The following is a 15,329-nucleotide window of genomic DNA, read 5'->3' as shown; positions in this document are numbered from 1 at the left end:
GCAATACTTCAAAATGACGGCGGGACGCAATTTAGAAAAACAAAATTAATTATTATACATCGTTTAAAAGCTCTCATTGAATGAACTCAACTTTATGGTCCTAGAATTTTGAACATTACTTCTACCCGTACCAAAATGGCAGCGTTTCAGAATCTTATTTTTTGCATTTTTATTTATTTTCATTTCCTTTACTACACCTGTTCAGGTGTAATCTGTAAATTTAAACCGATGCCAAGCGATCTATTGGTTTTAACCGCGATTAAGCCCTTGGTTCACCTTGAACAGTCCCTTTATAACATAACCAATCGTATCCGCTTGGACGTGTTTGGTTGAAATAACTTCGTAATTTGTCAGCTGTCACTATCATCATTTTGTTTGCTTTTAAATAATACCCTAGATGCCAGTAATATATGTAATTAGTTCTTAAACATAAATATCAAAAAAGAAAACTTATTAGCCATATTAAATTTTGTTTCATTTTTAAAAAGGAAATCATTTGTTGTTTGTTTTTATTTTTTCCCGCACTTATTTCAATATCTTTGACATTTGACGTTTAGAAAACAGCTCCGGACGTGGATAATTACTGTTCCAAATTGATGACGTATAAAGGGCTAATTGGTGACGTCACGTATCTCGGTTATAGTTATAACCGCTTGGAATCGGATTTAGTGTTCCACATAAAAACTTAAGGTGGGTTCATAAATTCCGTACGGTATGCAGTAAGAAGTAAGCTTCATGTAGTAAGGATTGTGCGAATTCATAATATAAAAACGTAGGAAATGGAAAAACGTAGAAAAATTCATCCTGTCTCTCTATTATTCTTAAGACTTCTATAAATCCTACTACTTTTGATTGGTTATATTGACGAACATTGACGATCACTTACGATTCCGTAAGAAGTATGACGCAAGGAATAAAATTGAACTATTTCATGCGTCTTATTTCTTACGGCTTGCGGCAGACTGCACAATATGAATAGCTCCATTTGAATATTAGTAGTTTATATTCCTTGCATCATACGTGTTAGTTCTGACTACTTATTGTACGGAATTTTTAAACCAGGCTTTATTTATTTTACCAATGCCTTTAAAAGGGAATACTACCGAAAGGATAGAATATTTCTGCTATTTCTTTCAGTACAATTTTATTTGTCTCTTGATTTAGTCGAGAATGGTGGAAATCGTAAAGTACATGCGACGGAAAGATTTTTGGTAATTCTATCTAAATTTAATTACCAAAATTTTTAATGTTCGTTTTTCTGAGGGTTCAGCAGATATTTCGAAAGTATATTCGTGAGCTAATTCAGAAATTTACCGAGACGGGTAGTGTTGCCAGTAAGGAGAATTTAGGGCGACCTAGCTATCGAGAAGAAAAAAAGGTGGATATTATAGCAGCTTTGGTAAGAGATTCACAACAGTCTACTTCCACAGTTGATGGTATGTGTAATGTATCTTCCACTACTGCAAAAATGGTACTTAAAAAACGTAAGTTTTATTCGTATAAAATTCAAATGGTTCATCAATTGACAGAAAATAATCCTGATCGACTTATGGACTTCTGCGAAGTAATGACCGAGAGAATAGGACGCCAGCCTGTTTATATAAAGAACATTTGTTTCAGTGGTAAATGTACTTGTTTTTTCAGGTTTATAGACAAAACGTCGAATGGCACATCTTTTGCGAAGCACACACCACACAATACCCAGAAAAAATAAACGTGTGGGCTGGCATAATAGGGAATTACATTGTTGGGCCTCTCTTCTTAGATCAAAATTTAACAGGGGACCTTAACTTAAATGTGCTGGAGAATGCAAGATTATTGAAGAAAATCCTGATGAATTTGAGTTGGAACCAGTTCTTCATCAAGATGGGGCATCGCCTTACTTTAGCAGAAATGTTAGAAAATATTTGACCATACTTACTCTAATCGGTGGATTGGTCGTCGAGGGCCTACCGAGTGGCCAGTCAAGTCACTTAATATTACACCTCTGGACTTTTTCTAATGGGGCTACTTGAAAAAGGCTACGTCACCAGAATTTCAGATCTTCAATCTACGTCAAAGAATAATTGATGCATATCGCAATATTGATGTTGCCACTTTCCAAATTCTTCGTGAAGAGTTCTTTAATAGATTATGTTACTCTCTTAAAGTTAATGCTAAACATTTTCAAAATCTTGCGTAGAGAAATAGTTACATTTCTGTGTTACCACCGTCTATAGATTACAACAAGTCAGACCACTCGAGCGGCCCTGAAATCGATTGCCCCACCCCCCGTTCCTCACCTCGCCATATATCGGCTGGGTAGAACCGTAGCCGATCGATAGTTCTAGCCTGGACACTTATCCCCGCTTCCATCGATACCTCACAACAGAAGCCGAAATCATGCGAGGCGACGACCGCATCGCGATGGCAAAAATTCCGCGCTGGGGCACATATTTTGCGTTGATTCGAAATAATATTTTACTGCAGTTATTGCAGTTTATAGTAAGATTACGCATTTAAAATTTTAAACTACCAAACTATGTATATTGATACTCGCTTTGAGTTTTAAAAAGAATAAAAATTCGGTATTTAAATTAGGTAAGTAAATTAACAATTTTATTTTTAACTTACATTTTACAATCTGCATTTTATTTAGAATAATGCCTACCTCTTGCTGCATTCCTGTTTAAGCTCAGAAAAAATTAAAATGGATTTTAATTTTTTTTTTTTGGTTTTTTTTTATTATCTTCGGAATCATTCAAATTTTCGATTTTTTAAATAAGCAACAAAAATTTGGCGTAGGTACCTACCTAATTTTGTTTTCGGCATTAACATTTTTACGAAAAAGTAATACAGCAATGCAAAAACTTTCCCATAGCAACCAAGATAACCCACAAAAGTGTCAAGAATAAGTTTTTGAAATTGTTTTTGAAAACATTGTTTTTTTTTTCGATAATCTTCAAAGTCACATAAAATATAATATGTATATATTTTTATATGGCATATTCTTTTACAAGTAAATAATGTGCAACTTTGGGGTAAATTATCCATTTTCGTATTTTGAGGGTAGACGAATTTGAAACACCGTTTATGTATATTTTTCCAATAAAATAAATAATAAAAATATTTAAAACATTTATCATATACCTAAAAATACGTAATAATAAAAAAAATATATTATCTTGTAAAATGTAAAATATTACGTCTCGCGGTATCTCCACTTAGTCGTTCCACTGTACGGCGTGCGCCACCAAATCTCGGCTTCAATTTTGACGCCACGAAACCAGTGTCACGGCTAGAACTCTCGATCGGCTACGGTAGAACCCAGGTTTAGTTTTCGCAAGTACGTTAACTTGTGTGCATCCGTTTCGCGATAGAGTTTTTGCTTGTAGCGTTTTAGACAATAATTTGGTTACATACTACTTGTATAAATATAATTATTCAATAATAAAGTAGTATGTATTTCATCCCTATATGTTAAATATTTTGTTCTATATTTTGTGTTTTACATAAAAGCATTACAATCCTAAAAAATAGTTTATTATTTATTTTCTCCCCCTAATGTCACTGGAATAGTCTTAGCCGATTTTACAACCTATTATCTCAAAAAAACACACTCCACTTCTTTTTGTCGGCCACCAATGTCGGCGTTTAAGACCCGGTAAATTTTGATATTTTAGCATATTTTATATATATTTACTATATCCACAAATGAATACAAAGTATATTATTTACAAAACTACTTATTTAGCGCTTATTATGATAATTGTTTGTTATTCTTTTGCGCTTTTGTATTTTTAAAACGACCTATTTCAAAAATTAAAATAACCCATACCGTATTAAAATTATTTTATATTTTTTAGTGCGTTTAAATGTGTTTTTTAATTGTTTATTTATTTTAACTTTAGATTTATTTTTTGAATAATCATCTCTAAAATTTCAACAAATATTAACTAAAAACTTGTATTTTTTGATAAGACTCCTAAAAATGTAGCAAATTTAAACAATTCAACAAGTAAGGTTTTTTCAAATTCACTTTTTATATATTATATTTGACTTAAAAGGCAGCAATTTTGAATCCGCCATATTAGACGCTTCCAATTTATTTAAAAGTTCAAATCCTTTGAACTGATCAAAACTTCTAGATACACCAATTTTAGAAAAGGAAAACTCAAAAACATTTTAAAAACTGTCGTTGTTATCGAAAGCCAAGCACCTACAAAATTTGAAAACAATCTGACAAGTAGAAGTTATAGTTTAAATAGAATTCTTAGATTTGTTATATCTATACATACAAACATTGCTACATAAAGGCAAAGAAGTGAAGCTTATATAAAAAATGTGTAAAAACGTTAATAATTAAGAAACACTGTCATATAAACACATTCTATTCCAGTCCTATAAAAAAAGTTCTTATTTTATGACTTAAAATACTTCTCATGAATACTCCTCGTATAAAAATAATCAGCGCGCCTAAGAATTTGCTTTCATCGATATTTACGATAAACCCTGGTAAACGCTCCTACGTAGTAAACAGCGGGATTCAAGGTCAATTTTGCTTTAACACGGGCGGTATAGGAAGTGGTCTGACTTGTTGTGATCTATAGATGGTGGTTTAAGTATTAAATTTAGTTTAAGTATTTTAAATGGAATTAAAAATGCGAAAAATAAGATTTAGAAAGGTTGCCATTTTGCTATAGCTAAAAGTAATGACGTAATATTCTAGAACCATAAAGCAGCGGAGCTTTCAAATGATATATCTCATGACCCTTCTTTCTATTTAATTTATTTTGCTTTAAAAAACCTCAAAATGGCGGCGACAGGCCATTTTAAAGTTTTGCAAAATGAGCTAGGAACCAAAAAAAGTATTTAAGTTGCCTGAGGTATCAAATTTCAAATTTTTATATAAATGCATTCAAAAGATAAGAGGGGGGCGACGATTAAGAGCCGCACTCTATATTGAATGTACATTACATAAAATCTCTTCAGAATTTAGCTAAAAGAATAATTTTAATAAATACGGCAGTTTATCTCACAATTTTAAATTTGTACCTAAGTATTGCAGACTGTAGCTCAGAATTATTGATGGCTGGGCGTTCGTAGGTAAGGATTTAATATAAGTCATAGTCTGTATATCCACAACATGTGTCAAAATCTACAAAATGTAAATAATGATTGATTTTTAATTAATAAAATGAAAAAATACTAAATATATTTACATTTTAAGTTCAATTATAACTTATGGGTAATTAATGAATGTTTAAATTATATTTAAAAAAAGTATTATATATCCAGGGAAAGTTCATAATTCTTGGTAGGTAGATCTATTATTAAAAATGAAAAATATACCAAAACAGTTTTAAGCATGTACCAATGATTTATAAATATTAAAAAATGTTCAAATAATTAGATTAAAATTAATTATAAAAAAAGTAAGCATAAATGTAGTAATTATAAAAATAACTGGCCTGAGTTGTCCGTTTAAAGTCACCGACACATGGAGCATCACTAAAATAAGTTGGACGGTCTTTAGTGTGCTTTTGAATGGAGCATTTACTTCGTTACAATAAAAATTAAATTAAATATAGAAAAATAAAATGCTACAAGTTATCATTCTCTGCAACCACCTCAATGCCCGCTGAAGTAAATGGCAATTGGTGTTTCATCCAAAGTGTAGTAGCATCTGAGGTGAAAGGAAAGCACCTTAAGAGCATCATTGTGTCGTTAAAATTACTGATGTAATAATAATAATTACAGCTGGAAACATTCCAGATAACCCTTTACTTATTTAGCGTCCTTTCTAAGGTTCTTATTTTTGATTTTAATTACATACAACTGATTTATTAATAAAGTACGTAATTCTAAATATTTAGTCAATGCTTATGCATATTTTAAATTAAAGTTATAATTGGTAATGGCCCTAGAATATATCAGAATTTCTATCAGAACTTTCGTTCAAGACAATTCGTTCTATGATTAGTGGTATTATTTTTTGCGTTAATTTAATAGTAGTAGTAGATATTGTTATTTAAATGTAGCTGCTTGTGTTTTCCAATAAATATCTTGATATTACTCCTGTTATTGATACAATAATTGGATTAGTCTGCAATTCTCTCAGTTCCCATTATCTTTGAACCTTGTATTCTAAGTCCCTAAGTTACGGTGTTATATTTTTGTTACCATTGGGGAGGGATGAAGAAAAAAAAAATATATAAAATTGTTAAACACAGAATCAAAAATTATTAAAAAAAATTAGTTTCACTGTATTTAAAGTAACAAACAAGATTTGATCCACTATCCTGCATTTCAAATTGAATTAATTATCTTATTTTAAAAAAGGAAAACAAGACTAACGGATGAACACTCTCAGGTAATTTTTTAAACTGATTTGTGTGTCAATAGTATCAAATGACTTCTTGAAACTTAAAGACGTAACCATGCATATACACACATTTATCAATACACGGTTAAATATTTGTTATAACATCCAATATGCCCTTTGAAAATAAAAAAAATTACATCGACTATCTGGTAACAACAAAAATATTGCTGTGAAATTATTATGGTATTACTCAATATTAGATAGGCATTATTATTGCTTAATATTCTAACTTCAAATACCAATAAAATATCATCTCTAACCCTTTCGGTCAATTTACATCAACTAAATAGTATTTGATAATACAATTTAGTGCTATTATTTGCTGCTATTTAAACAATGTTTAAATATTCTCTTTGTAACAATGGTAAAAGTAAAACAAATTTTTATTGTCCTTTGAATTGAGATTCAAAATAAACTTTGCAAATAACCATAAAAGACCGGTAGCACGAATTGATTTTTGGCTAAAACGGAACAATTTGCCCCATACAGTCGGGGGAAAACTTTGCCTTATTTCGTGTATTTTACAAACGAATTCATGCAAAGACTTTAGATTTGCATAATATATATGGTATGGAGAAAACGCGGTAACGAAAGTTTCGGTAATGAAACTTGTATTCAAGCATAGGAAGTTTAAGGGTGCAGACAGGATGGGGTTGAATAAATATTGCCCGATTTGCAGTAAAATTGAATAATTAAAAATTTTAATAAAAAAATCGTGATCAGACTAGCTTATTACCTAAAAGCTATTACCAGTAAAATCTTCTTTATTCAAGTAAAACTTCCTTTACCTTTTAAAATATTTTAAAGTTCAGTTAATTCACCACTAAGCTTTTTTACAAAACTTTAAGGAGTTTATAATTTCTTTTAAAAACTTTGGCTTTAATATTCCGTGAGAACATTACATCTTCGAGACTATAAAATCCCTTCCGATAATAAGTTCTAAATGGAAAGCTTAAGGGTGTTTTTAGCTTAAAGTATCCCTTATTTCTTTAAAACTCGCGTGATGTTCGTGACTGGCTACTTTAAATAATTCTGGCTTTAAGTTCCGTTAAAATACTAATACAATTTGCCGAGGCGCAAGAAGTGGTTTGCATGTTTCCCAAACGATATTTGTTACAAAAATATGTAGTAATATAAACTAGTTTATATCCTCGTATTGATAAATTATTTTAAAAAAATACATAATGGAGGAGGAGAAGAAGAAGGAAAGCGAGCCAAAAAGTTAAATTATTATCAAATTATATATAAGTAATAATAATAATAATAATACTAATAATAATAATAATAAGAATAATAATGGCTTTTATTTAAAAATATACAATAACAAATACAGTAAAAAGGTATTACTACAAGATATAATATGGCGCAGTCTAGCTTAGAAGCTACTCTACTGAACCATTTGATATTGGTCTAAAGCTAAATAACAACACAGATCTGTCATAATAATTAGCATATAACCCCAAAAAGCATTCACCTATCTCAAGAATATCAATAAAAAATAGCAATATGTATAAGTTAATTAATAAAATCAAAGGTATCAATTAAAAAGTTACTAAAAGCTTCCACCTTGGCATTTGTATCTGGTAAATAATATATTGGATTCAAAGGAATAGTATTAAGATGTTCAAGAAAAGCGGGCCTATTAAAGTTTTTAAAATCTCTATATGTGTAAATGAAAGGTTCTGGTTTTGATACTTTAATGTTTAGCTCGCATTTAATAAAAAAATGATCTGAAAAATCAGAGTTTTGGTTCACATTTAGAGTACATATTAGATTAACATGTGAACAAATAAACAAGTCCAAAAGAGTCTCCCCTGCCAGACCCAGATGAGTTGGTTCGTTCACCATTTGCTCTATGCTAAGAGACTCTAAAATGGATGAGAAGCGTTTAACATCTTTGGATCGTAAGTTAGCCATATTTATATTAAAAACTCCCACACACATAAAGTTGTCACATTTTGTTAATAAAGTTGACACATTTATCTCAAATTCATCTAGAAAGCTATTCAGGTTACCAGTAGAGGGCCTATAATAACCTCCCAAATAATGTATAGTATTACCAATTTTTTATTTTATCCAAATTTATACCGAGTGTACGCTATTACCATAATTAATTATTTGAAAATTAATAAATCCTTTTACATAAAACAATATTCCACCTCCCCGCCCAATAGTACGATCTCGTCGTATTAAATTATAATTTGGGATTTGAAGAATCTCATCTGCTATATAACCAGTGAGCCACGTTTCTGATATAAACACAATATCCAGATTATTATTTACAACGTATGATTCAAAATGATTAAATTTTGGCACCAATGAACGAATATTAATTTGTCCTATTATTAACTTATCAGCCATAAAAGATATCTATAATTAGTATAATATCACACACAAACAGTATCAGTACTTAAAATAGTATGAAAAAAACATAAGTAACTATGAAACAATTTCATCTAAGTCCATGTTGCTCCTAATAACTATATAACGATCCTCATCAGCCGTCCGTGCTAAAATCCTTCCATTCCTGTGCCAGATATATTTGTACATATCCTGTAATTGTTGCTTAGCCTTCTTGAAAAGAATATAGCTCTCTTTTGTAAGTTCTTCCTCTATATAAATAGGTACTGTTGAGTCTCCCATGCCAGAATTCTGTGCTGTTACTTTTCCCTTTAAAGCTCTAGACCGAAGAAGCTGTTGGTTTAGGTCCAAAGATTTCATTATGACTATTGACTTAACTCTATTTTTAACTGCTATGTTATATATATCGTTTACATCACTTTCCTTAATCTCTGGACGTAAGCTTTAAAATAATTTTATTATAGAAGCCTCTTTATTCTCAGTTTTAATAGAAGGTAGGAGCCCAGTAACACAGACATTATTTATAATTTTAGCTGTTTCGTTAATGTTTAATGCGGACTTAAGAACTTGAACTTCCTTTAAGTTCCTGGTTATCTCTAGAGACTTAAGTTACCATTTCAGATAAAATTTTAGTACGCTTGAGTTCATCTTCATACTTTTCGTTTAAAAAGTCCATTGATTTCCTCATTTCCTTAATTTCATTTTGCACGTCTTGAATAAGTGCTTTTAATTCAATATCACGATTTACTACTAATGAGGTTTCAGATTTCACAAACATAGAAGAAACTCCTCTGTTATGATCCATAACGTTTAATTCCCTACCATGAGACGAGGTCTCCAACTGTGAGAAATGTCCAGACGATCTGCGATTCATCACGAGACAATTATTGCAGGTCCAAGGTGTTTTGTCCTCTTGCATAATTCGTGCTTCTAACTCCGACACATTCCCGCATGCTAGGTGAAAATTGCCTTTACAAGAGCCACACTGTAGTTTCATCTTTTTGCCTATTGCTTTATTGCAGTGCCGACAGTTTCTAGGCAGTGTCATGTCTAGTATCAAATAAAACCACAAATTTTAAGCAACGGTAACAGCGCTTCAAGTTGATCTGAGTGTTATTCGTAAAGGATCTTTACCACCAACAACTGCCGGCACAGATGTAAATAGCTCCGCACGGAGCTATTTACATATTAGCCATTTACGTATTAGTCGGATTAGTACGTTTACACTAATGTGCTTATTAGTGCAAAAAAAGAGTCTAAGGCTTATTTATCATTAAATTCCACAGCAGACCTGAGGTTTGTGCTCTAAAGGGTAATTTATAAACAAATTAAACCTTTTAAGTTTGAAATATTCTTTGGAGCAATTTATAAACAAAACTATCTATTAGAATGCAACGTAGCCAACCAATCAAAGTAGTTAATTAATTTAATATTAAGTTAATTCAATTTTTCCTTTTATTTTCTTAATCTGACCTCTTATTCTAACTCATACTTAATTATCACTGTAAAAGATAAATAAAATAAGAGAAAAAAGACTAAATATAATCATTCCTATTAGCTTTAAGCCCATTTATCTAGAGGTTATAATGTTTGCTGCACTAAAAATTAGGATTCATATATATATATATATTCATATATATATATATATATATATACAGGGTGACAATTTCAAGAGTAGCCATGGCTTATAATTTTTAAACCGTAAAAGATATAAAAAAATGCTTAAAACCGTTTCTATAGTAACAAGGGGGAACCAAAATGATGAATTTTTTAGGGATATACTATCATCCCCCTAACCCCCAGAGCCACCCCCTTAAAAATTTTAAATTGGAAGGGTAGTCGAGTGATACCTTGTTTGAAAGGTCTATTAATTCCCTATATTTTGCCGTCTTACTCATTAAAATCAATGCAACCATTTCCGAGATATGTATGTCCTTTTAAATGCTAGTCAATTTATTTTACTATCAGAATGAAAATATTTATTCTGATACTAAAATGAATTGTTAAAAGCCAAAACAAAACTCCAATAAATAGTACACTTATACTGAAATTATTGAATTGTCGGAATGGTATTTGGCGATGTAAAAAAAAGGAAAATTTTCGATGCATGCCATTCTCGAAATATTTGTTGTTTTTTGTTTATTTAAATTTTGCCTTAAAATGTTCAATTTTTGGTTTGGTTAGTAATATCGTGGTTCTTTTTGTGATTTAAAGTTCTCTCACTGCTCTAGTTTTATTTTTACAATGGTTTATACGATCGCCGAAAGAGTTGAAATGATATTTATTTATGGTTCTCAAAATCGCTGTTTTCGTAGAAGTGCCACAATATTTAATGAGAGGCACCCAGATAAGCAGGTTGGACATTATTACATCCAGAAGTTGGTAAGAAAATTTGAAGAAACTGGGTTTGTAGGTGATATAAAGAAAAATCAGCCAAGAATACTGGATGAAGCAACTCAGATTGAGGTTCTTGGGCATTTTGCTATGGATCCTGGTATATCGACTCGTCAAGCAGCAGCTGCCACAGGAGTGAATCAGTACGAAAGATATTAAAAATTAATAAATTCCATCCTTACAAGCTACAGATTGTTCAAGAACTTGGTCATGACGATCCAGACAGGCGGATCGAATTTTGTGAATTAATGACCCAAAAAATAATAAATGAGCCACGTTTTATAAAAAACATTTGTTTCAGTGACGAGTGCACTTTTTATTTAAACGGTAACGTTAATAAGCAAAACTGCCGTTACTGGAGTGATGAGAATCCCCATATTTTTAGGGAAGGGCACACCCAATATCCCCAAAAAATAAATGTGTGGGCCGGAATTCTAGGGAATAATATAATTGGGCCATTGTTTATTGATGATAATCTAAATGGAGAAATTTATGCTGAAATGTTAGAAACAACTGTTGAGCCTTTAGTAATAACGGAATTGGAAAACCAAAGGGATGAAAATGGAGATCTTGTTCTTGATGAAAATTTATTGCATTTTCAACAAGATGGGGCCCCACCACATTATGTATTGCCTGTTAGAGAGTGGCTAGATAATCATTATCCAGACCAATGGATTGGTAGAAGAGGACCTATTGAGTGGCCGCCAAGATCGCCAGATCTCGATTTTTTCTTTGGGGTCACCTAAAATCGGTCGTTTTCAAAACGCAGCCTGCCACCATTGAGGAGCTAAAACAAAGAATTACACAAGAGTGCCGATTATTAACAACTGAAGTTGTTAGAAATGTTCGTCAAGAGTTTGAAAACAGATTGTACTTTTGCTTGCAAAATAATGGAAGCCACTTTGAGCATTTAATAAAATAATTAAAGTTCAATGCAGATTTTTATTGTTTTAAAAATAGAATAAACGCAATATTGCAGAGTGTTTTCCTAGTTCTTAACCATTTGTACTAATGTTCAAATGTTAAATATTTTATGACATTTTCAAAATATGTTAATTTTATAAGAAATTAAAAAACACTTAAATAACCTTTAATAAAATATTAAAATTGGCATAACTCTAAAATAAATGCATTGATTATTATAAGTAGGGTCGCATAATATAGGGAATTAATAGACCTTTCAAACAAGGTATCACTCGACTACCCTTCCAATTTAAAATTTTTAAGGGGGTGGCTCTGGGGGTTAGGGGGATGATAGTATATCCCTAAAAAATTCATAATTTTGGTTCCCCCTTATTACTATAGAAACGGTTTTAAGCATTTTTTTATATCTTTTACGGTTTAAAAATTATAAGCCATGGCTACTCTTGAAATTGTCACCCTGTATATATATATATATTCATATATATATATATATATATATATATATTATATTATTGCGTTGATGGATTTGCTGTTGGCAATTTATTAGAAGCTAGTCGGTCGTATCGTGAATTAGTTTCCTAATCGTAATGTGCCTAACAGAAAAATCTTCCAAACTGACTTCGTAAAACAGGAGCATTGAAGCGACGTGAAGGACCAGGAAGGCCAATGACAGTAAGAATGGTATAACTAGAAAAGAATATTCTGGCCATGGTAGAAAAAGATCCAGGTACTTCTAATTGAAATATTGCAAATGCTTTAAATATGAGTAACGAAGTAGGTAAATGCTTAAATATAAGTTCTTGTATCCATACCATATATAACGGGTTCAGGCACTTCTTCCTGCAAAGTTTGTTCTACGTATTGTATTCTGTCAACGGATTTTGCACACATTGGTTTAAATTCCTTAACCACTGACTCTTATTCTTTTTACCGATGAAGCCAGTTTCTTAATAAATGCAATAAGGAATTTTCACAATAACCATGTTTGGCAGAAGAAAATCCACATGAGGTGCCTAAAGATCGCTTTCAACATCAGTGCTCGTTATACCGGCGAGGTATACCGCAAATTTTTGGAATAAACAGTCCTTCAGTTTCTGCAGAATGTATCATTAGCATCCAGAAATGCAATGTGATTTGTGCATGATGGTGCACCAGCGCATTTTAGCAATTTTGCTTGATAGTTTTTAACAGTATCAGTACTCCAACAGTAACAGTAATCCAATATACGGAGATCGCTGGATTGGTCGAGGTAGACCTCACGTATGGTCTGCATGATGACCGGACTTGAATCCCCTGGATTATTTCTTATGGGGTCATCTAAAGTAATTCGTTTATACTACCCCAGTGGAAGATGTAGAAGATTTGAGAAATCGGATAATTGCTGGATGTAACGCAATGGGAAATGATCCTGATGTTTTTAAAAGAGTTGGGGAATCTCTCTTGCGTTTTTTATTTTGTTGTAAATAATAAAATTTTATGTATCTGCATATGTATGCAAAGATCAAAGTCTGGACCTTAGCTACAGACTTTTATGTCATACGCACTAAGTAATAATAAATAACAGTTACTAACAGACATCACAATAAAAACGCAATACAAAGTAATAGATAACGTTACTAAATATGTGAGTTTGAAGTTTCAGAATCACTCATCAAAGTAACTGAGGAAATCATAAACCTTGATACTTATAATGACATTTATAATAATTGAATTTGTCACTTAAAAAATATTTTAACCTGAAGCAGAAAAATAAAATTTTCTTTTTACGGAATTAAAAAAGAAATCAAATGTTGCTGGTAGCATTCTCTCTAGCATTAATTAAAATAAGATTAATTTGCGCCACATAAAAAAACAACATTCTAAACTTTAGTAAAAGCCAAGTATAAATGCTACATTTACGACCAAATTTCGAAAAAATTAGATTAGGTTTATCACTCTGTACTTTGACAGTCTTTGATTTTCGGATTAGAAAAATTTTAATCAACCTCAGTGTTTTTAAATAAATCTACTTATTAAAAAATTACCATTAAATATAGGACGCTCTTTATAAGCCGATTGAGTTGAATTTAAACACTATTGGTTTATTATGCTTAAAATTGATTCTTGATATTTCAAAATATTAAATTAGTATTAGTATTTCTTTAAATTTGACTTGTTTATAACCTAAAGTTTGACTATCCTAAACCTTTTGACTTTGGAGCTATGGCATGTCAATATGTTAATGAATAACATCTTTTTCTAAAATACTCTGTATAATGTTGGGACATATGCATTCCAAATCTAGCAAATATTTCCATATGTTATAATTTTTCTTTAGAAAGATCCTTCAATTAAGCATGTAATATCCTTTTTTATTGTTTTTACTAGTTGTAAAAAAATAACAATTTTACAAGAATTAAAATTTTCAATAATATCAAATAAATTTTTTTTTACCAAGTTTTAGAAATCCTTTATAAGAAATGTTTTCTATTTAATCAGTGTATTTTAATTATTACCAGTTTATATTATTTATATTATCATGATATGTCATATTTCTTTACGTTTTACATTTTAAACTTGCATGTTACGTTACATTCATATTTCGAGTTTATTAAAATTTATATTATTATATGCTTAAAAATTTGACATTTATATTATATTTTAAAAGATAAGGAAAGATGATTAAAAAAGAATACAAAAGTATTCTTTTTTAATCATCTTGTTTAATTGTCTGTTATCTGCAGTTTTTTAAATAAGGTATTAAATTTAAATATAGAATAGTTTACTACATTAAAATATTATTAGATAATAATTATATTAAATGAAATATTTTCGGTACTACTTATTAATATACACAGCACTAGCAACACACCGTTAGGTTTAATTTGGTTATTTTACATGGTCTGATATAGTTTCTATTAGTAGTCATTTAAAAGTGTACTGTTTTAAATACACAAAATATTTTTGTATTTTGCTCTCTTTAGAGATACTTAATTAGCCTGCTTATTATTTTTCGAATAAAGAAGGGATCTACCCAATATGAAAACTCTATTCTAAATGCACATTAGTGAAACTAAAACTCTAAGATAATAATAAAAATTTACATTTTGTTTATAGTATAACACATATCAATTTAATTTATTTTATACCATCTTTTATCTATTTTATATTGTTTATCAATATTTTTATTTATATATTAGTATTATTGCTAATTTAATATAAGACTCTGTAAGAAAGAAATCTGTTCAGAAAAGATCGCAAGAAAAGGGCATGAAATAAAAATCCCAACATACTAACTACATACATC

At 30.5% G+C, this 15,329-nt stretch overlaps 2 protein-coding genes across 4 annotated transcripts in view; one reads left to right on the top strand and one right to left on the bottom strand.

Annotated features, from left to right (window-relative positions):
- The window catches only part of LOC126734675 (lachesin-like), a 768,805-nt gene that overhangs the window by 60,124 nt on the left and 693,352 nt on the right, over positions 1 to 15,329 (top strand). The gene's annotated exons all lie outside the window — the stretch shown is intronic.
- The window catches only part of LOC126734636 (piggyBac transposable element-derived protein 4-like), a 30,039-nt gene continuing 24,039 nt past the window's right edge, over positions 9,330 to 15,329 (bottom strand). The window contains exon 4 of the mRNA XM_050438331.1: positions 9,330 to 9,679. Coding sequence (XP_050294288.1) covers positions 9,330 to 9,679 — 350 coding nt within the window. The remainder of the gene's footprint in view (positions 9,680 to 15,329) is intronic.

The sequence above is a fragment of the Anthonomus grandis genome, chromosome 3 (assembly GCF_022605725.1).
Source record: "Anthonomus grandis grandis chromosome 3, icAntGran1.3, whole genome shotgun sequence".
Taxonomy (NCBI): domain Eukaryota; kingdom Metazoa; phylum Arthropoda; class Insecta; order Coleoptera; family Curculionidae; genus Anthonomus; species Anthonomus grandis.
The sequence above is the reverse complement of the archived record's forward strand: the minus strand, read 5'-3'. Positions and strand labels throughout refer to the sequence as shown.